Below are 22,409 nucleotides of genomic sequence, written 5' to 3'. Positions count from 1 at the left end.
TAGGTGAACTGCACAGGACACCCCAATAACAAATCACGGCTCCACTATATATATCAATATGCCCCATCACCCCCCCCCCCCCCCAACCAATACATGTTCTATTACACTGGACACAAGTGTTGCTGATTTTGTTAAAAAGGGCTGATTGGTGAATCAAACACACGCCTACAGCATAACTTCCTGTCTCTCCCCCACAGTGTGGTTTCAGAGACAGTGACTCAGTCAGTCATGGTTCATCTGTGGCACAGCCTACAGCATAAGTCTCACACTTCATATCCTGTGCAGACCTACTACCTCTTAGTCCTTGGAATGTACTGTATGTGTAAACAACTAGAAAAAATAAACTAGTCTTGTGCAACTAATTCAAAAAAATCCCTAGCTGAACCTAGACGTCAGCTATTATACTATTACAATTTGTTCAGATTCTGGTCTAATCAGAAAACTAGTGTACAAGACCCAGAAAGGCCCAGTGTGTGCCTCAGTGGTTGGCATAATCAAACACACATGGAGCAGTCTGGAGAACATACAGGAGTTCTCACAAGATGAAAACTATACACTGCAGACAAACACAAACCCACATGACTGGAGACTAAGATGGCTTCATACAACAACAACAACTGTGTTGATAGGCTATCAAATATGTAGAGAGGGGATAAGTGCCAGAATACTCACGATATGGAGAAGCTTCAGGACGTTGACAAATACATTCTCGGAGCTCATGATCTCTCTGGCGATGTGGACTATCTTGTTCCGCTTGGCACCACTGGCAGCCTGGCACGGACACAGGTACAAACACGTCAAGTAAATCACTACATTTCACCAAGGTTATTGGTTCAATACTCGCAGGGATCAGATCCTAGAAATGCATGTGTCACTGTTACCGTAAGTCCCTTTACATACGTAGAAACGTCTGCTAAGTGGAACATTCACAGTGTCTCACCTCCCTCTCCTCAGGCTTCTCAGCATCTCATCTCCCTCTCCTCAGTGTCTCACCTCCCTCTCCTCAGTGTCTCACCTCCCTCTCCTCAGGCTTCTCAGTGTCTCACCTCCCTCTTCTCAGCGTCTCACCTCCCTCTCCTCAGCGTCTCACCTCCCTCTCCTCAGCGTCTCACTCCCTCTCCTCGCGTCTCACCTCCCTCTCCTCAGCGTCTCACTCCATCTCCTCAGCGTCTCACCTCCCTCTCCTCACGTCTCACCTCCCTCTCCTCAGGCTTCTCCAGCTCTCACCTCCCTCTCCTCAGGCTTCTCAGCGTCTTACCTCCCTCTCCTCAGGCTTCTCAGCTTCTCACCTCCCTCTCCTCAGGCTTCTCAGGCTTCTCACCTCCCTCTCCTCAGGCTTCTCAGGCTTCTCACCTCCCTCTCCTCAGGCTTCTCAGCTTCTCACCTCCCTCTCCTCAGGCTTCTCAGCCTCTCACCTCCCTCTCCTCAGGCTTCTCAGGCTTCTCACCTCCCTCTCCTCAGGCTTCTCAGCCTCTCACCTCCCCTCTCAGGCTTCTCAGCCTCTCACCTCCCTCTCCTCAGCCTTCTCAGCCTCTCACCTCCCTCTCCTCAGCGTCTCACCTCCCTCTCCTCAGCGTCTCCTCAGCGTCTCACCTCCCTCTCCTCAGCGTCTCACCTCCCTCTCCTCAGCGTCTCACCTCCCTCTCCTCAGCGTCTCACCTCCCTCTCCTCAGCGTCTCACCTCCCTCTCCTCAGCGTCTCACCTCCCTCTCCTCAGCGCACTCCTCTCCTCAGCGTCTCACCTCCCTCTCCTCAGGCTTCTCAGGTTCTCACCTCCCTCTCCTCAGTGTCTCACCTCCCTCTCCTCAGGCTTCTCAGTATCTTACCTCCCTCTCCTCAGGCTTCTCAGCATCTCACCTCCCTCTCCTCAAGCTTCTCAGGCTTCTCACCTCCCTCCTTCCTCTCTCCTCAGTGTCTCACCTCCCTCTCCTCAGTGTCTCACCTCCCTCTCCTCAGTGTCTCACCTCCCTCTCCTCAGTGTCTCACCTCCCTCTCCTCAGGCTTCTCAGTGTCTCACCTCCATCTCTTCAGGCTTCTCAGCGTCTCACCTCCCTCTCCCCAGGCTTCTCAGGTTCTCACCTCCCTCTCCCCAGGCTTCTCAGGTTCTCACCTCCCTCTCCCCAGGCTTCTCAGGTTCTCAACTCCCTCTCCTCAGGCTTCTCAGCGTCTCACCTCCCTCTCCCCAGGCTTCTCACCGTCTCACCTTCCTCTCCTAGGCTCCACCTCCCTTCTCAGGCTTCTCACCTCCCTCTCCTCAGGCTTCTCAGGTTCTCACCTCCCTCTCCTCAGGCTTCTCAGGTTCTCACCTCCCTCTCCTCAGGCTTCTCAGTGTCTCACCTCCCTCTCCTCAGGCTTCTCAGCATCTCACCTTCCTCTCTTCAGTGTCTCACCTCCCTCTCCTCAGACTTCTCAGCGTCTCACCTCCCTCTCCTCAGTGTCTCACCTCCCTCTCCTCAGGCTTCTCAGCATCTCACCTCCCTCTCCTCAGTGTCTCACCTCCCTCTCCCCAGACTTCTCAGTGTCTCAACTCCCTCTCCTCAGGCTTCTCAGTGTCTCACCTCCCTCTCCTCAGGCTTCTCAGCATCTCACCTTCCTCTCTTCAGTGTCTCACCTCCCTCTCCTCAGACTTCTCAGCGTCTCACCTCCCTCTCCTCAGTGTCTCACCTCCCTCTCCTCAGGCTTCTCAGCATCTCACCTCCCTCTCCTCAGGCTTCTCAGCATCTCACCTCCCTCTCCTCAGGCTTCTCAGCGTCTCACCTCCCTCTCCTCAGGCTTCTCAGCGTCTCACCTCCCTCTCCTCAGTGTCTCACCTCCCTCTCCTCAGTGTCTCACCTCCCTCTCCTCAGGCTTCTCAGCCTCTCACCTCAGGCTTCTCAGTGTCTCACCTCCCTCTCCTCAGTGTCTCACCTCCCTCTCCTCAGTGTCTCACCTCCCTCTCCTCAGTGTCTCACCTCCCTCTCCTCAGTGTCTCACCTCCCTCTCCTCAGGCTTCTCAGCATCTCACCTCCCTCTCCTCAGTGTCTCACCTCCCTCTCCTCAGTGTCTCACCTCCCTCTCCTCAGTGTCTCACCTCCCTCTCCCCAGGCTTCTCACCGTCTCACCTTCCTCTCCTCAGGCTTCTCACCTCCCTCTCCTCAGGCTTCTCACCTCCCTCTCCTCAGGCTTCTCAGGTTCTCACCTCCCTCTCCTCAGGCTTCTCAGGTTCTCACCTCCCTCTCCTCAGGCTTCTCAGTGTCTCACCTCCCTCTCCTCAGGCTTCTCAGTGTCTCACCTCCCTCTCCTCAGGCTTCTCAGCATCTCACCTTCCTCTCTTCAGTGTCTCACCTCCCTCTCCTCAGACTTCTCAGCGTCTCAACTCCCTCTCCTCAGTGTCTCACCTCCCTCTCCTCAGGCTTCTCAGCATCTCACCTCCCTCTCCTCAGTGTCTCACCTCCCTCTCCCCAGACTTCTCAGTGTCTCAACTCCCTCTCCTCAGGCTTCTCAGTGTCTCACCTCCCTCTCCTCAGGCTTCTCAGCATCTCACCTTCCTCTCTTCAGTGTCTCACCTCCCTCTCCTCAGACTTCTCAGCGTCTCACCTCCCTCTCCTCAGTGTCTCACCTCCCTCTCCTCAGGCTTCTCAGCATCTCACCTCCCTCTCCTCAGGCTTCTCAGCGTCTCACCTCCCTCTCCTCAGGCTTCTCAGCGTCTCACCTCCCTCTCCTCAGGCTTCTCAGCGTCTCACCTCCCTCTCCTCAGGCTTCTCAGCGTCTGTCCTCCCTCTCACTCAGTGTCCTCCCTCTCCCTCAGTGTCCTCCCTCTCACTCAGTGTCCTCCCTCTCACTCAGTGTCCTCCCTCTCACTCAGTGTCCTCCCTCTCACTCAGTGTCCTCCCTCTCCTCAGGCTTCTCAGCCTCTCACCTCAGGCTTCTCAGTGTCTCACCTCCCTCTCCTCAGTGTCTCACCTCCCTCTCCTCAGTGTCTCACCTCCCTCTCCTCAGTGTCTCACCTCCCTCTCCTCAGTGTCTCACCTCCCTCTCCTCAGTGTCTCACCTCCCTCTCCTCAGTGTCTCACCTCCCTCTCCTCAGGCTTCTCAGCATCTCACCTCCCTCTCCTCAGTGTCTCACCTCCCTCTCCTCAGTGTCTCACCTCCCTCTCCTCAGTGTCTCACCTCCCTCTCCTCAGTGTCTCACCTCCCTCTCCTCAGGCTTCTCAGCCTCTCACCTCAGGCTTCTCAGCCTCTCACCTCCCTCTCCTCAGGCTTCTCAGTGTCTCACCTCCCTCTCCTCAGTGTCTCACCTCCCTCTCCTCAGTGTCTCACCTCCCTCTTCTCAGTGTCTCACCTCCCTCTCCTCAGGCTTCTCAGCATCTCACCTCCCTCTCCTCAGTGTCTCACCTCCCTCTCCTCAGGCTTCTCAGCATCTCACCTCCCTCTCCTCAGTGTCTCACCTCCCTCTCCTCAGTGTCTCACCTCCCTCTCCTCCCTCTCCTCAGTGTCTCACCTCCCTCTCCTCAGGCTTCTCAGCCTCTCACCTCCCTCTCCTCAGGCTTCTCAGCGTCTCACCTCCCTCTCCTCAGTGTCTCACCTCCCTCTCCTCAGTGTCTCACCTCCCTCTCCTCAGTGTCTCACCTCCCTCTCCTCAGGCTTCTCAGGTTCTCACCTCCCTCTCCTCAGTGTCTCACCTCCCTCTCCTCAGGCTTCTCAGCATCTCACCTCCCTCTCCTCAGTGTCTCACCTCCCTCTCCTCAGTGTCTCACCTCCCTCTCCTCAGGCTTCTCAGCATCTCACCTCCCTCTCCTCAGTGTCTCACCTCCCTCTCCTCAGTGTCTCACCTCCCTCTCCTCAGTGACTCACCTCCCTCTCCTCAGTGACTCACCTCCCTCTCCTCAGTGTCTCACCTCCCTCTCCTCAGTGTCTCACCTCCCTCTCCTCAGTGTCTCACCTCCCTCTCCTCAGTGTCTCACCTCCCTCTCCTCAGGCTTCTCACCATCTCACTTCCCTCTCCTCAGTGTCTCACCTCCCTCTCTTCAGTGTCTCACCTCCCTCTCCTCAGACTTCTCAGCGTCTCACCTCCCTCTCCTCAGTGTCTCACCTCCCTCTCCTCAGGCTTCTCAGCGTCTCACCTCCCTCTCCTCAGCATCTCACCTCCCTCTCCCCAGACTTCTCAGTGTCTCACCTCCCTCTCCTCAGGCTTCTCAGTGTCTCACCTCCCTCTCCTCAGGCTTCTCAGCATCTCACCTTCCTCTCCTCAGTGTCTCACCTCCCTCTCCTCAGCATCTCACCTCCCTCTCCTCAGACTTCTCAGTGTCTCACCTCCCTCTCCACAGGCTTCTCAGTGTCTCACCTCCCTCTCCTCAGGCTTCTCAGCATCTCACCTTCCTCTCTTCAGTGTCTCACCTCCCTCTCCTCAGACTTCTCAGCGTCTCACCTCCCTCTCCTCAGTGTCTCACCTCCCTCTCCTCAGGCTTCTCAGCATCTCACCTCCCTCTCCTCAGTGTCTCACCTCCCTCTCCTCAGCGTCTCACCTCCCTCTCCTCAGGCTTCTCAGCGTCTCACCTCCCTCTCCTCAAGCTTCTCTGCGTCTCACCTCCCTCTCCTCAGGCTTCTCTGCGTCTCACCTCCCTCTCCTCAGGCTTCTCAGCCTCTCACCTCCCTCTCCTCAGGCTTCTCAGCCTCTCACCTCCCTCTCCTCAGGCTTCTCAGCCTCTCACCTCCCTCTCCTCAGGCTTCTCAGCCTCTCACCTCCCTCTCCTCAGGCTTCTCAGCGTCTCACCTCCCTCTCCTCAGCGTCTCACCTCCCTCTCCTCAGCGTCTCACCTCCCTCTCCTCAGCGTCTCACCTCCCTCTCCTCAGGCTTCTCAGCCTCTCACCTCCCTCTCCTCAGGCTTCTCAGCCTCTCACCTCCCTCTCCTCAGGCTTCTCAGCCTCTCACCTCCCTCTCCTCAGGCTTCTCAGCCTCTCCTCAGGCTTCTCAGCATCTCACCTCCCTCTCCTCAGTGTCTCACCTCCCTCTCCTCAGCGTCTCACCTCCCTCTCCTCAGCGTCTCACCTCCCTCTCCTCAGGCTTCTCAGCATCTCACCTCCCTCTCCTCAGTGTCTCACCTCCCTTTCCTCAGTGTCTCACCTCCCTCTCCTCAGTGTCTCACCTCCCTCTCCTCAGTGTCTCACCTCCCTCTCCTCAGTGTCTCACCTCCCTCTCCTCAGTGTCTCACCTCCCTCTCCTCAGTGTCTCACCTCCCTCTCCTCAGTGTCTCACCTCCCTCTCCTCAGGCTTCTCAGCGTCTCACCTCCCTCTCCTCAGGCTTCTCAGCGTCTCACCTCCCTCTCCTCAGGCTTCTCAGCGTCTCACCTCCCTCTCCTCAGGCTTCTCAGCGTCTCACCTCCCTCTCTTCAGTGTCTCACCTCCCTCTCCTCAGGCTTCTCAGTGTCTCACCTCCCTCTCTTCAGGCTTCTCAGCGTCTCACCTCCCTCTCCCCAGGCTTCTCGGGTTCTCACCTCCCTCTCCCCAGGCTTCTCGGGTTCTCACCTCCCTCTCCCCAGGCTTCTCAGGTTCTCAACTCCCTCTCCTCAGGCTTCTCAGCGTCTCACCTCCCTCTCCCCAGGCTTCTCACCTCCCTCTCCTTCCTCTCCTCAGGCTTCTCACCTCCCTCTCCTCAGGCTTCTCAGGTTCTCACCTCCCTCTCCTCAGGCTTCTCAGGTTCTCACCTCCCTGTCCTCAGGCTTCTCAGGTTCTCACCTCCCTGTCCTCAGGCTTCTCAGTGTCTCACCTCCCTGTCCTCAGGCTTCTCAGTGTCTCACCTCCCTGTCCTCAGGCTTCTCAGTGTCTCACCTCCCTGTCCTCAGGCTTCTCAGTGTCTCACCTCCCTGTCCTCAGGCTTCTCAGTGTCTCACCTCCCTGTCCTCAGGCTTCTCAGTGTCTCACCTCCCTGTCCTCAGGCTTCTCAGTGTCTCACCTCCCTGTCCTCAGGCTTCTCAGTGTCTCACCTCCCTCTCCTCAGGCTTCTCAGGCTTCTCAGGTTCTCCTTTGCTAGAGGAGGAACTCTCATCATCCTCTTCATCCGAACTCTGAACCATGACGTCCTCATCCGACTGACCATCTAGCGGGCCAACATCCTCATCTATAGAACTCCTGTTGGAACAAGAGATGATCAGTAGGAACAGACACACACACACACACCTGCAGAAACATCCTGAAACTCACAGTCTCACACCTATGGGAAAGAAGGGGTGGGAAAACAGAGTGTAACCTTAAAGTGTATAAATGTGAAAGAGGGAGAGAAGGGAACTGGGGAAGTGAGATTAGTAACAAAGTGAGATTAGTAAAACGCCTGAGTAAACATATCATTAATCATGGAGGGGGGGGGGGGTCTTTTTAACTGAAGAATCATCATCATGTCCAGTAGTATTCCATCATGCACTGCAGTGACCACACAGTACACACATTAAATAGAGACCGATCAGGGAAAACACATTTTACTAGTCAATCCTTCACACACACAACTCAACATAAAAGAGCAAGACAAAAAGCAATGCCTTGGGTCAGTTGAGGGATTTGGCTAGATGCCACCTCTGCTGCCAACCCAAACATAACAAAGGACTTATCCAAACCAGTCACTCCTCCCTACTCCTAGCTGCTTGAACTTAAGGAAATGAAAGGTGTAAGCCACAGGTCAACCCAAACATTAGAAAGCCCCGGTTCCAAACCGGTAACTCTACCCTAATCCTAACCCCTAGCAAAAGGCTAGGCAGAACTCTTGACAGGGGCTGGTAGGATTTGTTTAGAACTGGGCCACAGCAAATGGCTACCTGATGTAGTCTCCTTCTATGTGCATCCTGAGGCAATATACCCTGTTTACAGTAGAGATGCTTCTATGGCTGTTTTGTAGAAGTGAGCAGCACTGACTTAAACACTGAGCCATTGGTTCAAGGCACAGAACACAGTAAACATTTTTCAAACGCCAACTGATTTTTAGTCAGGCCATTTTTAGTGCGACCGATAACACTGATACCATACCTTTAAAGTCTGCACAGAATAGACCTAGATGGTAAAATGGTCACAACAAACCTCTAAAAGAGTGAGACACTGATGCAAGACTATAGTCTCTAAGTAACTGTCACGAAAATGTAAATGTACGGAAATGTTGCTTATGTTTCTGAGGGAAGGGTCATCAAACAACATCCCTCATTACACGAAACTCACAGCAGCTGGATATTTTGGTGAATCTCTGAAAGATGTGTCACTCCCGAACATGCTTTAGTGCCAATCTAGTGCCAGCTCACCAGACTGAAGTTTCCATTAACACTACATACTGAGCATACTTCCCCTTAGTCTGTCATGACTCAGAATCACTCCCACAAAGCCCTGTTTTTCAGGTGATATTTTTCACCTGAAGACTTTGATTTATTGAGAATACTATTCGAATCGCCCCCCCCCCCCCCCCCCCCCCCCCCCCCCCCCCCCCTCTTTTGTATGGAACTACTTTTCATAAGACACGTTTCATCTGTTGGCAAGCTGCCCAAGAATGTATATAGCCTGTCTTTTTACTGTTGTTTTATTTCTTTACTTACCTATTGTTCACCTAATACCTTTTTTTTTGCACTATTGGTTAGAGCCTGTAAGTAAGCATTTCACTGTAAGGTCTACTACACCTGTTGTATTCGGCGCACGTGACAAATAAAGAGACAGAACAGGCTTTAGTACCAGTCTTCCTCACAAGACAATAAGAAGAATGAATACCTCTCCGTGCTGCTGTGCTGTTCACTGCGTCTCTTCAGGGGATGGTACGGCTCCTGTTCCTCGTAGATATTGGCATTATCATACAGGTGGTTGTGGCACTCCGACTGGTCCGGTGGTGTACCCACCCCCAGCTCACTCCCCCGTAATCCTAGGCCAACAGGCTGATTAAAATAATCAGGTATCGCCTCGTAATAGGGTACATTTTCATACTCCACAGCCTGCTCCGCTCCGGGGTAGTGGATCTCATCCCCGTCCACGCTCTGCTCCGCCCCAACCCCGATCACCCCCAGCTGGGGACAGGAGAACTTGTGGGCGTCCCCCACCCGAATGCCCAGGCGTTCCTGGAAACAGACGCCACTGTCTTGGAATACATCATCCGCATATTGTTCTGCCTCAGCTGCAGTGCTGTCTAGAGACTGGCCTCCCTTGGCTAGCAGCTTGGGCAGCATCTTGACAGAGAGTTTCAGATCGAGAAGCCTCCGGAAAGAGTTCCGTTTCTGTCCCTCAGAAGGGGTCAGGTCGGCAGAGGAGAAGGACTTGGCCTTCTGCTTCCCCAGGCTGGAGGGCTTGGATGGTGACAGCGTTTCATCTGTTGGCAAGCTGCCCTTTGTCTGTGTGTTGTCCGTGCTCCTCTTACGGGATACAGGAGACACCAGCGTCTGAAAGATGCTGTTCCTTTTTGGTTTATCCTCTCCTGGGGTTGCAGGGAGCTTTCTCATAGCTTTCGTGGCCTTGGTGAGGGCACCTCCATCATCGTCACTATCGGAAGTCTTTCGTTCCGCCACTTCTCTCTCTTCTGACAGTTCATTCTTCAGTACCCTTGCTGCTGGGGAGCTGCGTCTCTGCGGTTTCTTGGGGAAGCCGGCCATCTTGTTTTGAGCACTCGCGTTTTCTTTGTAACTCCCAGTGGTTGTTAAGGTGAGGGGAAAGTGGCAGTTGGAGCTGAGCTCCAGCTGGTTGGAAAGACTGGTTGAGAGAGGATGACAACTAATCTCACCATGGATCTCCTCCTCTTCATTCCTCCCTTCCTCCTCCTCTTCCTTGTCCACTGAACACTCCAGTTCATAGACACCGTCATCCACCCATCTCAGCTCTTCCTCCTCTACATCCTGAGGGAGGTGTAGACAGGAAGAGGAGGGGAGGAGGTGCAGAGGGGAGGAGGTGGGGAGGAGGTGCTGAGAGGAGGAGAGGAGGTGCAGAGGGGAGGAGGTGGGGAGGAGGTGCTGAGAGGAGGTGGCAGAGGAGGTCGGTGCTCCTCTCTCAGGTTCAGAAAGAAAGGCTTCCTTTCTGGGAGGGGGAGCAGGAACAGGTGGCGGGCCGGGTGTCCTGGAGGATGGGAGACCCTCCCAGCTATCATTTGTACTGGCAGGACTTTCTGCGATGTTGTGTGCCCGAGAAGCAGGTGCGTTGACAGACAGAGTTGGGCTGCTCTTCCTCTCCAGTGACACCTTTCTGACAGTCGTTTCCCTCCCTTGCCTCCCCTCCTCTGGGACTTCCTGTCCAACCAGAGCAGACTTCCTGGGTTTCCGTGGTACTGGGACAGGGAGGGGCTTCCTAGGGGCAGCTGGGTTTTGATTGGATGTGCCAGTGTCTCTGCCAATCCCTGTGAAGCTGGTGGGATCTTCCTGTTCTCTGTGACCAATGGCATTAGAGGAGGTGGCGACGACGTTACCGTTGGTTTCATTGCTATGCGTTCTCTGAGGAAGAGGGCGCTTTATGTCAGGGCGTGATGATGGCGTCACAATGTCTGAGTTGAGGTTCTGTTTCGGGTTTAAGAGGTGGTTATTGGTGGACAGCAACACAACCTGTACGCAAATGTCTGGTAGAGTGTTGTTGTTGATTGTTTTCCTCTTGTTGTTGTTGACCCCTTTGTTCTCTCCAGATTGAGATCTGGGAACAGGCTTTATTCTAGATTCCTCCGTTTTGCCATTGTTATGCAATGTTTTCAAGTCCTTATGAATTGTGTTAATCACTGTATCCGTTGTGATACTGTTCCCAACACACCGACAGTTCTTCTGGCTACACAGACAGTTCTTCTGGCTACACAGACAGTTCTTCTGGCTACACAGACAGTTCTTCTGGCTACACAGACAGTTCTTCTGGCTACACAGACAGTTCTTCTGGCTACACAGACAGATAGGAATAATATAATCCCAATCAGGTACTGTATTCCTGGACTTTAGAAGACCTATACTTGTAGACATCTCTGATGGTCTCTGAGAATAAGTCTGATGGTGATGGACAGTCTTTGAGGAAAGAGGTTTGGAGTCCATAGCGGCGGGGAGGCATGGTTTGGGTAAGCGTGGTGGTTTGGACTCCACAGAAGTGATGAGGCATGGTTTGGGTAGGCATGGTGGTTTAGGGGCCAGAGCTGGTTTAATCGTCTTTGGTGTACAGAGGGAAGCCTGAGAGAGGACATCTCTTTTGGGGGTCGAGGAGGGGGAGGGCCCTGGCCTCTGCGGCTGGGCATTCTTTGGTTTGGGGGCAACTGGTGGTTTCTGCATGCCTGGAGAGAGCGAGTGAGGGAGAGATGAAGAAACTGGTGTTAGAAATAGACAGAAAGGAGCTCCATCCTCAACACATCAAGCACTCATAAATTAAAGAAAAAAGGTAAAATTCTCAAGATTAATTCAAGTATAAGAAAATACTGAAACTGTAAAATAATAATCCATTAAACATTTAAATGCTCTGAAAAGGCAGACAGATGCTGGGTGAAAGAGGAGAAAAAGGTCAGTCCTGTTGTAAAGGTTAACAGGTTTTGTGTGTGTCCTGACGATCAAATAGGCCCTTCACCAAGTACCACAACACCACTCAGTGGGTTTGAAATACCAAGCATATCACATGACTGTTGTTTTCCACACACACACACACACACACACACACACACACACACACACACACACACACACACACACACACACACACACACACACACACACACACACACACACACACACACACACACACCTCAACAGTACAGTAATCATATGAATGGCCCAGCCAACAAAGCAGCGGTAGGAATTACTACGAGGGGGAGTATGGAGCTGGTGCCTGGTCAGTGTGACTGCTGAGTGGTCACGTAGACAGAGTAACTGTGTCCCAATTCTCTACCAGTCTGCCCTAAATGTGCACTTGCTCACTTTTCTTTGTGGATTTAAAAGAAACTGACTGATGTAAGAAATATGGTGGAAATTCCCTCTAGTCTAGATCCATTCTTAGGTCAATTGGACCAATCCAATGCTCCAGGCACGACGACAATCAACACTAGACGAGTGTATTGGAGCCACCAAACAGCTCCAATTATTACTTTATACCAAATAAAATAGATTTTAATAAATGTATCATTGTTTAAATAACAATATTAAACGAATATGTATAGGTTTGTGTAATGTCTATTCTCTACACAGGTAAATGAAGCTTGTTTTACAAATTCGACAACCCAAACGACATCGATTGACACTTCTCATCAACTTTGTGCCAGTCAACAAACCTGCGCTCTTGACGATGAATCCTGCCGCACAATCACACTCCTCCGGCTTCTCAAAACCTTTCAACTCAACCCAGGGAAACCGCTGGCTTTCTTCATTCTTCCTTAAGACCCATTGTCAACACTCAAGTGTGGCGTCAAAACTTTGTAATTAATCTTGCGATCTGCCCTTTAAAGATGACGTTATATTTCCACATTTGATCTTGAACTGGCAACAGTCGCGATGCACTGATCCACCCGGATGTTATCAACTGTGATGAGTTTATTGCTGGTCATTCACACAATGTCCACTAGGGGTCTCTCAAAGCACCAATCAGCACTTGAAACAAAAACTAAATGTTGTCCCGCCCTTGTTTCTGTTAAAAAGCTGAGTGATTGGGCTGAAGAAATGAAACTACTCACAAATTCATTGACAACTATGGATGCGAGGACTGACCATCCATGATATCACAATTACAGTCTTAACCGTGTTCTGAGGCTATATATTGTTTGTTTACATTTACTTTGTTTATAAACATTGGAGTAAAACCAGCTTTTTGGGTTCTGATGGGGTAGAACAGTTTAACTAAGATCATGAGGCATTTTCCTAAGTTATATTCATCAAGAATCCATGGGTACATATCCTTCATTTATAAGTCCAAAAATGTATGTAGCAGGCTAACCTGTGGAGAAAATAGTCATTTTTGGTCGTTTATTGAATATACCAACTTTTCAATATAGTGGAGGTAGTCAAATCTCGTTTTTTTATTATAGAGTTTCACCTAAAAGGAAACTATTTGTCATTGATATTCAAATACAGGTCTCAGAAAAAGAACCTAAAACTACAACAGTTAGTTAAATTAGTGTAAATATATGATCATTAGCAGATGGTTTGGAGGGCTCTCAGATATTCATCTTAATATAGCCTATAACCTACAATTACATTGCCTTCAGAAAGTATTCACACCCTTTGACTTTTTCCACACTTTGTTGTGTTACAGCCTGAATATAAAATGGATTACATTGACATTTTGTGTCACTGGCCTACACACAATACCCTATAATGTCAAAGTGGAATAATTATAATTTTTTGACATTTTTACCAATTCATTAAAAATGAAAAGCTGAAATGTCTTGAGTCAATAAGTATTCAACAACTTTGTTAAGTCTAAATAAGTTCAGGAGTAAAAATGTACTTAATAAAGTTACATAATAAGTTGCATGGACTCACTCTGTGTTCAATAATAGTATTTAACAATTTCAAACACAGATTCAACCACAAACACAACGGAGATTTTCCAATGCCTCACAAAGAAGGACACTTATTCTAGACCGGGAATTAAATAAAAAAAAGCAGACATTGAATATCCCTTTGAGCGTAGAAAAGTTATTAATTACACTTTGGATGGTGTATCAATACACCCCAGTCAATACAAAGATACAGGCGTCCTTCCTAACTCAGTTGCTGGAGAGGAAGGAAACCCCTCAGGGATTTCACCATGAGGTCAATGGTGGCTTTAGAACAGTTACAGAGTTTAATGGCTGTGATGGGAGAAAACTGAGGATGGATCAACAACATTGTAGTTACACCACGATAATAACCTAAATGACAGAGTGAAAAGAAGGAAGTCAGTACAGAAAAAAAATATTCCAAACCATGCATCCTGTTTGCAACAAGGCACAAAGGTAAACCTGCAAAAAATTGGCAAAGGAATTAACTTTATGTCCTGAATACAAAGCCTTATGTTTGTGGCAAATCCAACACATCACTGAGTACCACTCTTCATATTTTCAAGCATGGTGGTGGCTGCATCATGTTATGGGTATGCTTGTCATCGGCAAGGACTAGGGAGCTAAGCACAGGCAAAATCCTAGAGGAACACCTGGTTCAGTCTGCTTTCCAACAGACACTGGGAGACAAATTCACCTTTCAGCAGGACAATAAACTTAAACACAAGGTATACACTGGAGTTGCTTACCAAGAAGACAGTGAATGTTCCTGAGTGGCCTAGTTACAGTTTTGACTTAAATCAGCTTGAAAATGTATGGCAAGACATGAAAATGTCTGTCTATCAAAAGTCAACAACCAACTTTAATTAAATATAAAAAATAATGTGGAAATAGTGTACAATCCAGGTGTGGAAAGGTCTTAGAGACTTACCCAGAAAGACTCACAGCTGTAAATGTGATTCTAACATGCATTGACTCAGGGGTGTGAATACTTGTGTAAATTAGATATTGTTGTATTTTATTTTCAATAAATTTGCTAATATTTCTAAAAACATGTTTTCACTTTGTCATTATGGGGTATTGTGTGTAAATGGGTGAGAAACATTTTTTATATTTAATCCACTTTGAATTCAGGCTGCAACATAACAAAATGTTGAATAAGTCAAGAGGTATGAATACATTCTGAAGGCACTGTAACTACATGAGGGACATTGAATCACCTCAACATTAGGGTAGACCACTTTTAGCAGCTTCAACTTGACTAACACATACATTTTCATAAGGTTATACAGACACACTTTACACATAGTTCTTATACATGTGTAGTACCTTTGTGATTATTTACATTTAGCAGCAAATTTTGCATAGGACTTTGTAAATTGCTTTATAATTGCATAATAATGGCATTATTACAATGTGTAATAACAATAATACAATGAACAGTCACTATTTCTCTTGTGTACAGTCGTTATAAAAACTCTCAGCTCATTGCAATGCAATTCAAGTTTTTATTAAGTGTCGAAAGGAAACTAAACGTAAAAAACTGCCGTCTTGAATCAACTACAGCCAAGCTAAGTGGGAAATCATGTTAGTTTGTATTCGGAGTAAACTAAGCCATTTAAAGATGGTATAGTGTGTGTTTGGGACAAGAACCACTCCCCTCAGATGGACAAAGTGTTTCAAAGTTGTTTTTGCAAAGCATCCAACTTGCTGTTTGCATGTATGCAAATGGTTTGAATTACTCTGCAGTATTTTCAGGTATCATAAAATGAATTGCAGCGTTCAACCTTTTCAGTGGCATGTTGAAAGAGTCATACAGCAGTTGAGCATCTCAACTTATTTATACTTCTCTGTACAGAATATCATTGATTGGTTGGTTTGACTTGATTATCTACACCTGGGGTATGTTCAGGAGAACGGACATTTACAGAATGTTCCTGTCATGCCCTGACCTTAGAGATCCTTATTATTCTCTATGTTTGGTTAGGTCAGGGTGTGACTCGGGTGGGAAATTCTATGTTTTCTGTTTCTTTGTTTTTGGCAGAGTGTGGAGAAGGACCCCGGACGCAGGCCAGAGAGTATCGCCATCCAAGGGAGCAGATGGAGGCAGCGAGAGAGGAACGGCGACGATACGAGGAGTTAAGTCAACGACGGAAGCCCGAGAGGCGTGGGGGGGGCACGCGGGGAGATTGGCGGAGTCAGGGTTTAGACCTGAGCCAACTCCCCGTGCTTACCGCGGTGAGCGTTTGACCTGTCAGGCACCGTGTTATGCGGTGATGCGCACTGTCTCCAGTGTGCATTCACAGCCCGGGGGGCTCTGTCCCAGCTCCCCGCATTTGCCGTGCTAGAGTGGGCATCCAGCCAGGACGGATTGTGCCGGCTCAGCGCTCCTGGTCTCCGGTGCGTCTCTTCGGTCCAGGATATCCTGCGCCGGCTCTACGCACTATGCCTCCAGTGCGCCTTCACAGCCCAGTGCATCCTGTGCCAGTGCCCCGCACTTGCCGGGCTATAGTGAGCATATAGTGAGCATCCAGCCAGGACGGGTTGTGCCAGCTCTATGCTTCAGACCTCCGGTGCGTCTCCATTGCCCGAAGCCTCCAGTGATGATCCATGGCCCGAAGCCTCCAGTGATGATCCATGGCCCGAAGCCTCCAGTGATGATCCATGGCCCGAAGCCTCCAGTGATGATCCATGGCCCGAAGCCTCCAGTGATGATCCATGGCCCGAAGCCTCCAGTGATGATCCATGGCACGAAGCCTGCAGTGATGATCCATGGCACAAAGCCTCCAGTGATGATCCATGGCAAGAAGCCTCCAGTGATGATCCATGGCACGAAGCCTCCAGTGATGATCCATGGCACGAAGCCTCCAGCGACGATCCATGGCACGGAGCCTCCAGCAACGATCCATGGCCCGGAGCCTCCAGCGACGGTCCCCGGTCCGGAGCCTGCAGCGACGGTCCCCGGTCCGGAGCCTGCAGCGACGGTCCCCAGTCCAGAGCTTACAGGGGGGGTTCCTAGCCTGGAGGCCCCGACGACGATTTACGATCCGGAGGCCCTGGCGACGTTCCCCGCACCAGAGACGCCACCGAAGTGGGGGGAGCCTCAAGCGGAGCGGGGTCTGTGTCCCGCACCGGAGCCTCCCCTATAGGTTCAGGTTTGCGGCCGGAGTCCGCACCTTTGTGTGTGTGTGGGGGGGTGGGGGGGGGTACTGTCACGCCCTGACCTTAGAGATCCTTATTATTCTCTGTTTGGTTAGGTCAGGGTGTGACTCGGGTGGGAAATTCTATGTTTTCTGTTTCTTTGTTTTTGGCCGAGTGTGGTTCCCAATCAGAGACAGCTGTCTATCGTTGTCTCTGATTGGGGATCATACTTAGGCAGCCCTTTTTCCCACCATTAGGTTGTGGGATCTTGTTTTCTGTTTAGTTACTGTTGCCTGACAGAACTGTGCATTTTCGTTTTCGATTTTGTTATTTTGTTTGAGTGTTTTTTAAATTAAAATCATGAACACTTTCCACGCTGCACCTTGGTCTACTCTTTCCACCACCAACGAGAGCCGTTACAGTTCCGATATAAATGTATTGTGTAGATGAAATATGACTATCAGATAGACTGGAATAGAATAGGAGATTGTGTTTGCTCTAGTCGTTCTATTTCTATCTGCAACATGCAGTTCCTCCTACAGCCCTGCCTTTAATTGAATCCAATCATTTCTGTTCCAGATACAACCCTCCCTTTAGTCGAAGGCAGCCAATCCGATCGTTTCTGTTCCAGATACAACCCTCCCATTAGTTAAAATCTGTATTCAAATATATTTTTTTAACATTTAGTAGTTGCTTTCACAGATCTGTTTTCAAATAGTTAAAAAAAATGTTTTTACTTTCTTAGATCTATTTTCAAATGCCTTTTCTGGGATCTGTATTCAAATAATTGTAGTCACCTCCAAAGTAACTATAGTTACATTCCACAAAACATGATTAAAACTATAGTTATTCCAGGTTTGGTAGCAATTTCAGATTTCCCATTTAACTCCACAAATCAAATACATTCAACATCTGGCAGTCTGTAGGTGCAAAATAATTATGGAAGATAGAGTCCCATGACTTGGGGTAAAGTCAAGGCCCTTACGTACACACATTTCATTTGTTATACATGACCATAATGTCATCATCATTAATAATAGACTAGATGTAGTTGAAGCTTGATATTTGTCATCACAGCTCATACCACTGGTCAATAATACAAATAATAGCCCACAAACTTTTTTGAAATATTTCATGTGCATTTCAGCATCACATGCTGTGCTTAAATTGAACATTTCTCTCTGTCACCAGTGCTAATTAAAGCCAGTAAATAACTGAGTTTAGTGGAAAATGAAGGAATGCGTGGGAGTTAATTTGCCAGGTCACCGATTTTTATGAGGAAGTAGGGTAAGAAACTAACGTCAGCACTCTTATCATTAGAATATTTCTCACTCTGAACATTCCACAGTATAAACAATTCTAAAAATCCTCATTAGGCAACACTGAGTCACCCATAGTTCTCTCTCTCTCTCTCCCAGTCTCTCGTTCATCATTGGTTGATACACAGTCACTTTATCAGTCAGGAAGTGTCTCTCTCAGCTGAAACAGTATGATGTCACAACAGGAAGAAATGGGATAGCTCTGGGTTTGATATAATTGTACTGGTAGACAGATAACAGTAGATCATCATTTAGGTTTTTTTCCCACTTTGAAACAGTTTTCATTTGTTCCTGGAGGATATGAAGACAGATAATATGGAAACAACAGTCCACATATTGACAACAGTCTTTATTTGTAGACCGTAGAAAAATAAGGAACATCTTTCCATGACGCAACTGAGTTCTATAAAGTGCTGTGATTTACAGTATGTGTAGCATTGCTTCGTTGAATTCAACTCAGTCAAAACAAGACGTGTGCAAGACAGTTATCGATGTAATACAGATCTCAAATCAAATCAAATCAAATGTATTTATATAGCGCTTCGTACATCAGCTGCTATCTCGAAGTGCTGTACAGAAACCCAGCCTAAAACCCCAAACAGCAAGCAATGCAGGTGTAGAAGCACGGTGGCTAGGAAAAACTCCCTAGAAAGGCCAAAACCTAGGAAGAAACCTAGAGAGGAACCAGGCTATGAGGGGTGGCCAGTCCTCTTCTGGCTGTGCCGGGTGGAGATTATAACAGAACATGGCCAAGATGTTCAAATGTTCATAAATGACCAGCATGGTCAAATAATAATAATCACAGAAGTTATCGAGGGTGTAGCAAGTCAGCACCTCAGCAGTAAATGTCAGTTGGCTTTTCATAGCCGATCATTAAGAGTATCTCTACCGCTCCTGCGGTCTCTAGAGAGTTGAAAACAGCAGGTCTGGGACAGGTAGCACGTCCCATGACATCATGACATTTACAGTGTAGTGCACCTAATATTAGACTTAGTGCCTCTCTCCCAGCAGACTGTCTATCTCCAGCCAGCTAGCCCAGCTCTGGTTGAGGTTTTTCTCCAGTGTCTCCTGATGACTTGTGACACCAGAAAGGACCTTACCTTGCAGCTCTGACATGAGCCGACCTTTGTTCAGTGTGTGAGTACGGGCAGTGAGGCTGCAGCAGAAGTCTTTTTGGCTTTTAGCAGAGTGATGTCTCTCTTTAACGTGACCGATGATGTCACAGGTCCCTGAGTCAATTTCCTGGAACACAAAGAAGTCAGCTTTACAATACGTGTTAGACATTTTAAACATAGATGTCACTCAGGGATTCTTGAAAGTTGGGACAATCCTTGTCTGGCAGGGAAATGTCATGAAAAAAAAAGCATTTTGTTTAATCATTTGAACTTAACAAATTACATTTAAAGGGAAATAAAAATATATATTTATATTTGTTTATTAATTTCCATGTGGGCTCTCTGACAGAAAATGCTCTTGTCCGGTGCAAAAGATTACAATTTAAAACTTCCCCAAAAAGTGTCACAGTTTTTTTGAGAATATATTTACTTGCAAATATTTTTCTAAAAACTGTGATTCCCCCCAGAAATGGTCAACTAAAATCCTAAATGAATCAGGAATGAGCAGGGCCAGCTATAACATAAGGACCCCTTATTAATGTCCTCATTACATGTAGTTCAACAAGACCATTCATGGTCTGTAAAGTTCTCTACTTTTGATTGATTTAAACAAACAATATTGAAATCACCATGGTCACTACCATAACCTGTCAACTCCATCTCCCTGAGATATTAAGATAGAATATAGATGTTGGTTTAAATGAGTTCATTTTAATTAGGTTTTAGAGTCATAAAGCAACTGAGGAAAAACTAAATTGTATTCCACTTGAATGAAGAAGGAAAATAAGCAATTTTGTCAACTTTGTCAGATTTTTGTCTAATGTCAACTTTGTCAGATTTTTGTCTAATGTCAACTCTGCCAGAGTGCTGAAAGATCTGACAGAATGGTTATATTTGGTTGGACATCGTGAAATGAATAATTTTTCATATTTTACAAATGTTTGTTTTGAACTTTTACTTTTAAAAGACAAGAACATGTCTGTTTTGAGTATCTGTTGTCAATTCCTTCACTGAATGCTAAGATCGTTAAGATCGTTTTTTGGGGGGGTAAATATTCAGAAAAAATATGTTTGTCATTGTCCTTTAATATATGCTTAAACTATTGAAGTACTTGCTGTGCTAGACGTAAGATATACTGTTTATAAATCTGATTTTATGTTCTGAATCTAGAAAAACATGCCAAAATGCTAATGAAATTAGCCCTGGAGCATTATACAGTGGTATAAACCAAAATAAAAAGACTTTTGGAGATTTGCATGACATATTTTGAATAACTCTATGTTAGAATGAAACAATCAAGGCCTTTAAACACTTGTTGAACAAAAAAAAACATAACATAAAATGCCATATATGGTGTCTGACAGAGTTGATATAAATCAATTTGCATTTAAAATGTTGTTAATATTAAGAAAAACTATTCTGGGGATACAAAGTTGGGATTGTCCCGTCTTTCAAGAATCCCTGCACTATTGTCAGTATGGGTAAGAATGAGGTAGTGATAGTTGATAAACCAGTGTCACAAGCACAATATTGGGTAAGTGGTATGAGAACAGGAGGTCAATCACAACGTTAAGTAATGATACTAGAGGAAACAGGGGGTAATACTTGTACCACAGAGTATTAGGTTTATGTACGTACCGCTCACTGGTTTGGGACTTTTCCCTTCTCTAACAGGGCAGGTGTTCCATGAGAGATGTCTCTTCGTCCATCAGGGATTTTTCCCTTCTCTAACAGGGCAGGTGTTCCATGAGAGATGTCTCCTCGTCCATCAGGGACTTTTCCCTTCTCTAACAGGGCAGGTGTTCCATGAGAGATGTCTCCTCGTCCATCAGGGACTTTTCCCTTCTCTAACAGGGCAGGTGTTCCATGAGAGATGTCTCCTCGTCCATCAGGGACTTTTCCCTTCTCTAACAGGGCAGGTGTTCCATGAGAGATGTCTCTTCGTCCATCAGGGACTTTTCCCTTCTCTAACAGGGCAGGTGTTCCATGAGAGATGTCTCTTCGTCCATCAGGGACTCTCTGAGCCCCCTGGTGGCCAGGTGGGTCCCCAACTGCTGGACTCTTCACCTGGGCACTGCCAACACAGGAGAGAGGGTACTGTTCCCGTTCAACTCAATTGAACGGCCAACTGACATTTACTCCTGAGGTGCTGCACCCTCGACAACTACTGTGATTATTATTATTTGACCATGCTGGTCATTTATGAACATCTTGGCCATGTTCTGTTATAATCTCCACCCGGCACAGCCAGAAGAGGACTGGCCAAACCCTCATAGCCTGGTTCCTCTCTAGGTTTCTTCCTAGGTTTTGGCCTTTCTAGGGAGTTTTTCCTAGCCACCGTGCTTCTACACCTGCATTGCTTGCTATTTGGGGTTTTAGGCTGGGTTTCTGTACAGCACTTTGAGATAGCAGCTGATGTACGAAGGGCTATATAAATACAAAAAAATATATAATAATAATATTCAAGTCATTTTCTCAGAAGTCGTGTGAAATATGATCACAAGAAGCAGCACCCTAGTCCCTGGAGCAGGTTACGGGTTTAGCAAGTGCCTTGCTGAAGGGCACAATGGCAGTAGGTAAGTATCACTTCAGTAGCTTTTACCTGAACTTGTAGTCTGAGGGCAGGCTCTGGCCCTGTCTGTAGTCCCCTCTAGTTTTAGAGATCTGCTTGTGGAGGTCCCTCACTGAGCAGCTGTAGCCGTTGAAGATGTAGTCAGCGAACAGCAGCTTCCCTCTGATGTACATCTGTTGAATGAATAAACAGAAACATCTTATAGACTGACGGAGACTTGTTGATAATGATTGTTTCCAAAGGAAATTAGCAAAAAAAGTCAAAATATCTGAATATGACACCCACTTAAAATGACTGTAACTCAACAGCACAGCTTTATCCTAATCCTCTGTTTCTCTCTGTTCTGACCCGCCATCTGTCCTAAAGTATTTTATTCAGCCTATTTGAACCAGCCTGAATGCTGAGCTCACCATTGTTTCCCTTCTCTGGTTTAACCAGGGTTCATCCTATCTAGGCAAGCCAGATGTCAGTCAGTCATTCATATGGTAACCTGGTCTCAGGTTTACAACAGAAGAACCTGACTAGCCTGTTCTTCATTAGTTAGTCTACAGCAGCGGCTGTTCCTGTACGCAAACGGTCAGAGAAGAAGAGAAAGTCTATAAGCCTATATACCTAACGTCTCAAACGGTAAGAGAAGAAGAGAAAGTCTATAAGCCTATATACCTAACGTCTCAAACGGTAAGAGAAGAAGAGAAAGTCTATAAGCCTATATACCTAACGTCTCAAACGGTAAGAGAAGAAGAGAAAGTCTATAAGCCTATATACCTAACGTCTCAAACGGTAAGAGAAGAAGAGAAAGTCTATAAGCCTATATACCTAACGTCTCAAACGGTAAGAGAAGAAGAGAAAG

The 22,409-nt window shown here is 47.7% G+C and overlaps 1 protein-coding gene across 1 annotated transcript in view; it reads right to left on the bottom strand.

Moving 5' to 3' along the window:
• The window catches only part of LOC120065971 (FYVE, RhoGEF and PH domain-containing protein 6-like), a 66,575-nt gene extending 47,419 nt beyond the window's left edge, over positions 1-19,156 (bottom strand). The window contains exons 1-5 of the mRNA XM_039017010.1: positions 18,973-19,156; positions 10,174-11,222; positions 8,717-9,825; positions 6,964-7,108; positions 673-771 (exon numbers count right to left, since the gene is read on the bottom strand). Coding sequence (XP_038872938.1) covers positions 673-771; positions 6,964-7,108; positions 8,717-9,825; positions 10,174-11,222; positions 18,973-19,156 — 2,586 coding nt within the window. The remainder of the gene's footprint in view (positions 1-672; positions 772-6,963; positions 7,109-8,716; positions 9,826-10,173; positions 11,223-18,972) is intronic.
• Positions 19,157-22,409: the final 3,253 nt, after the last annotated feature.

The sequence above is a fragment of the Salvelinus namaycush genome, chromosome 21 (genome assembly GCF_016432855.1).
Source record: "Salvelinus namaycush isolate Seneca chromosome 21, SaNama_1.0, whole genome shotgun sequence".
Lineage (NCBI taxonomy): Eukaryota > Metazoa > Chordata > Actinopteri > Salmoniformes > Salmonidae > Salvelinus > Salvelinus namaycush.
Note: the sequence above shows the minus strand (reverse complement) of the source record. Positions and strands in the feature narration are given on the sequence as shown.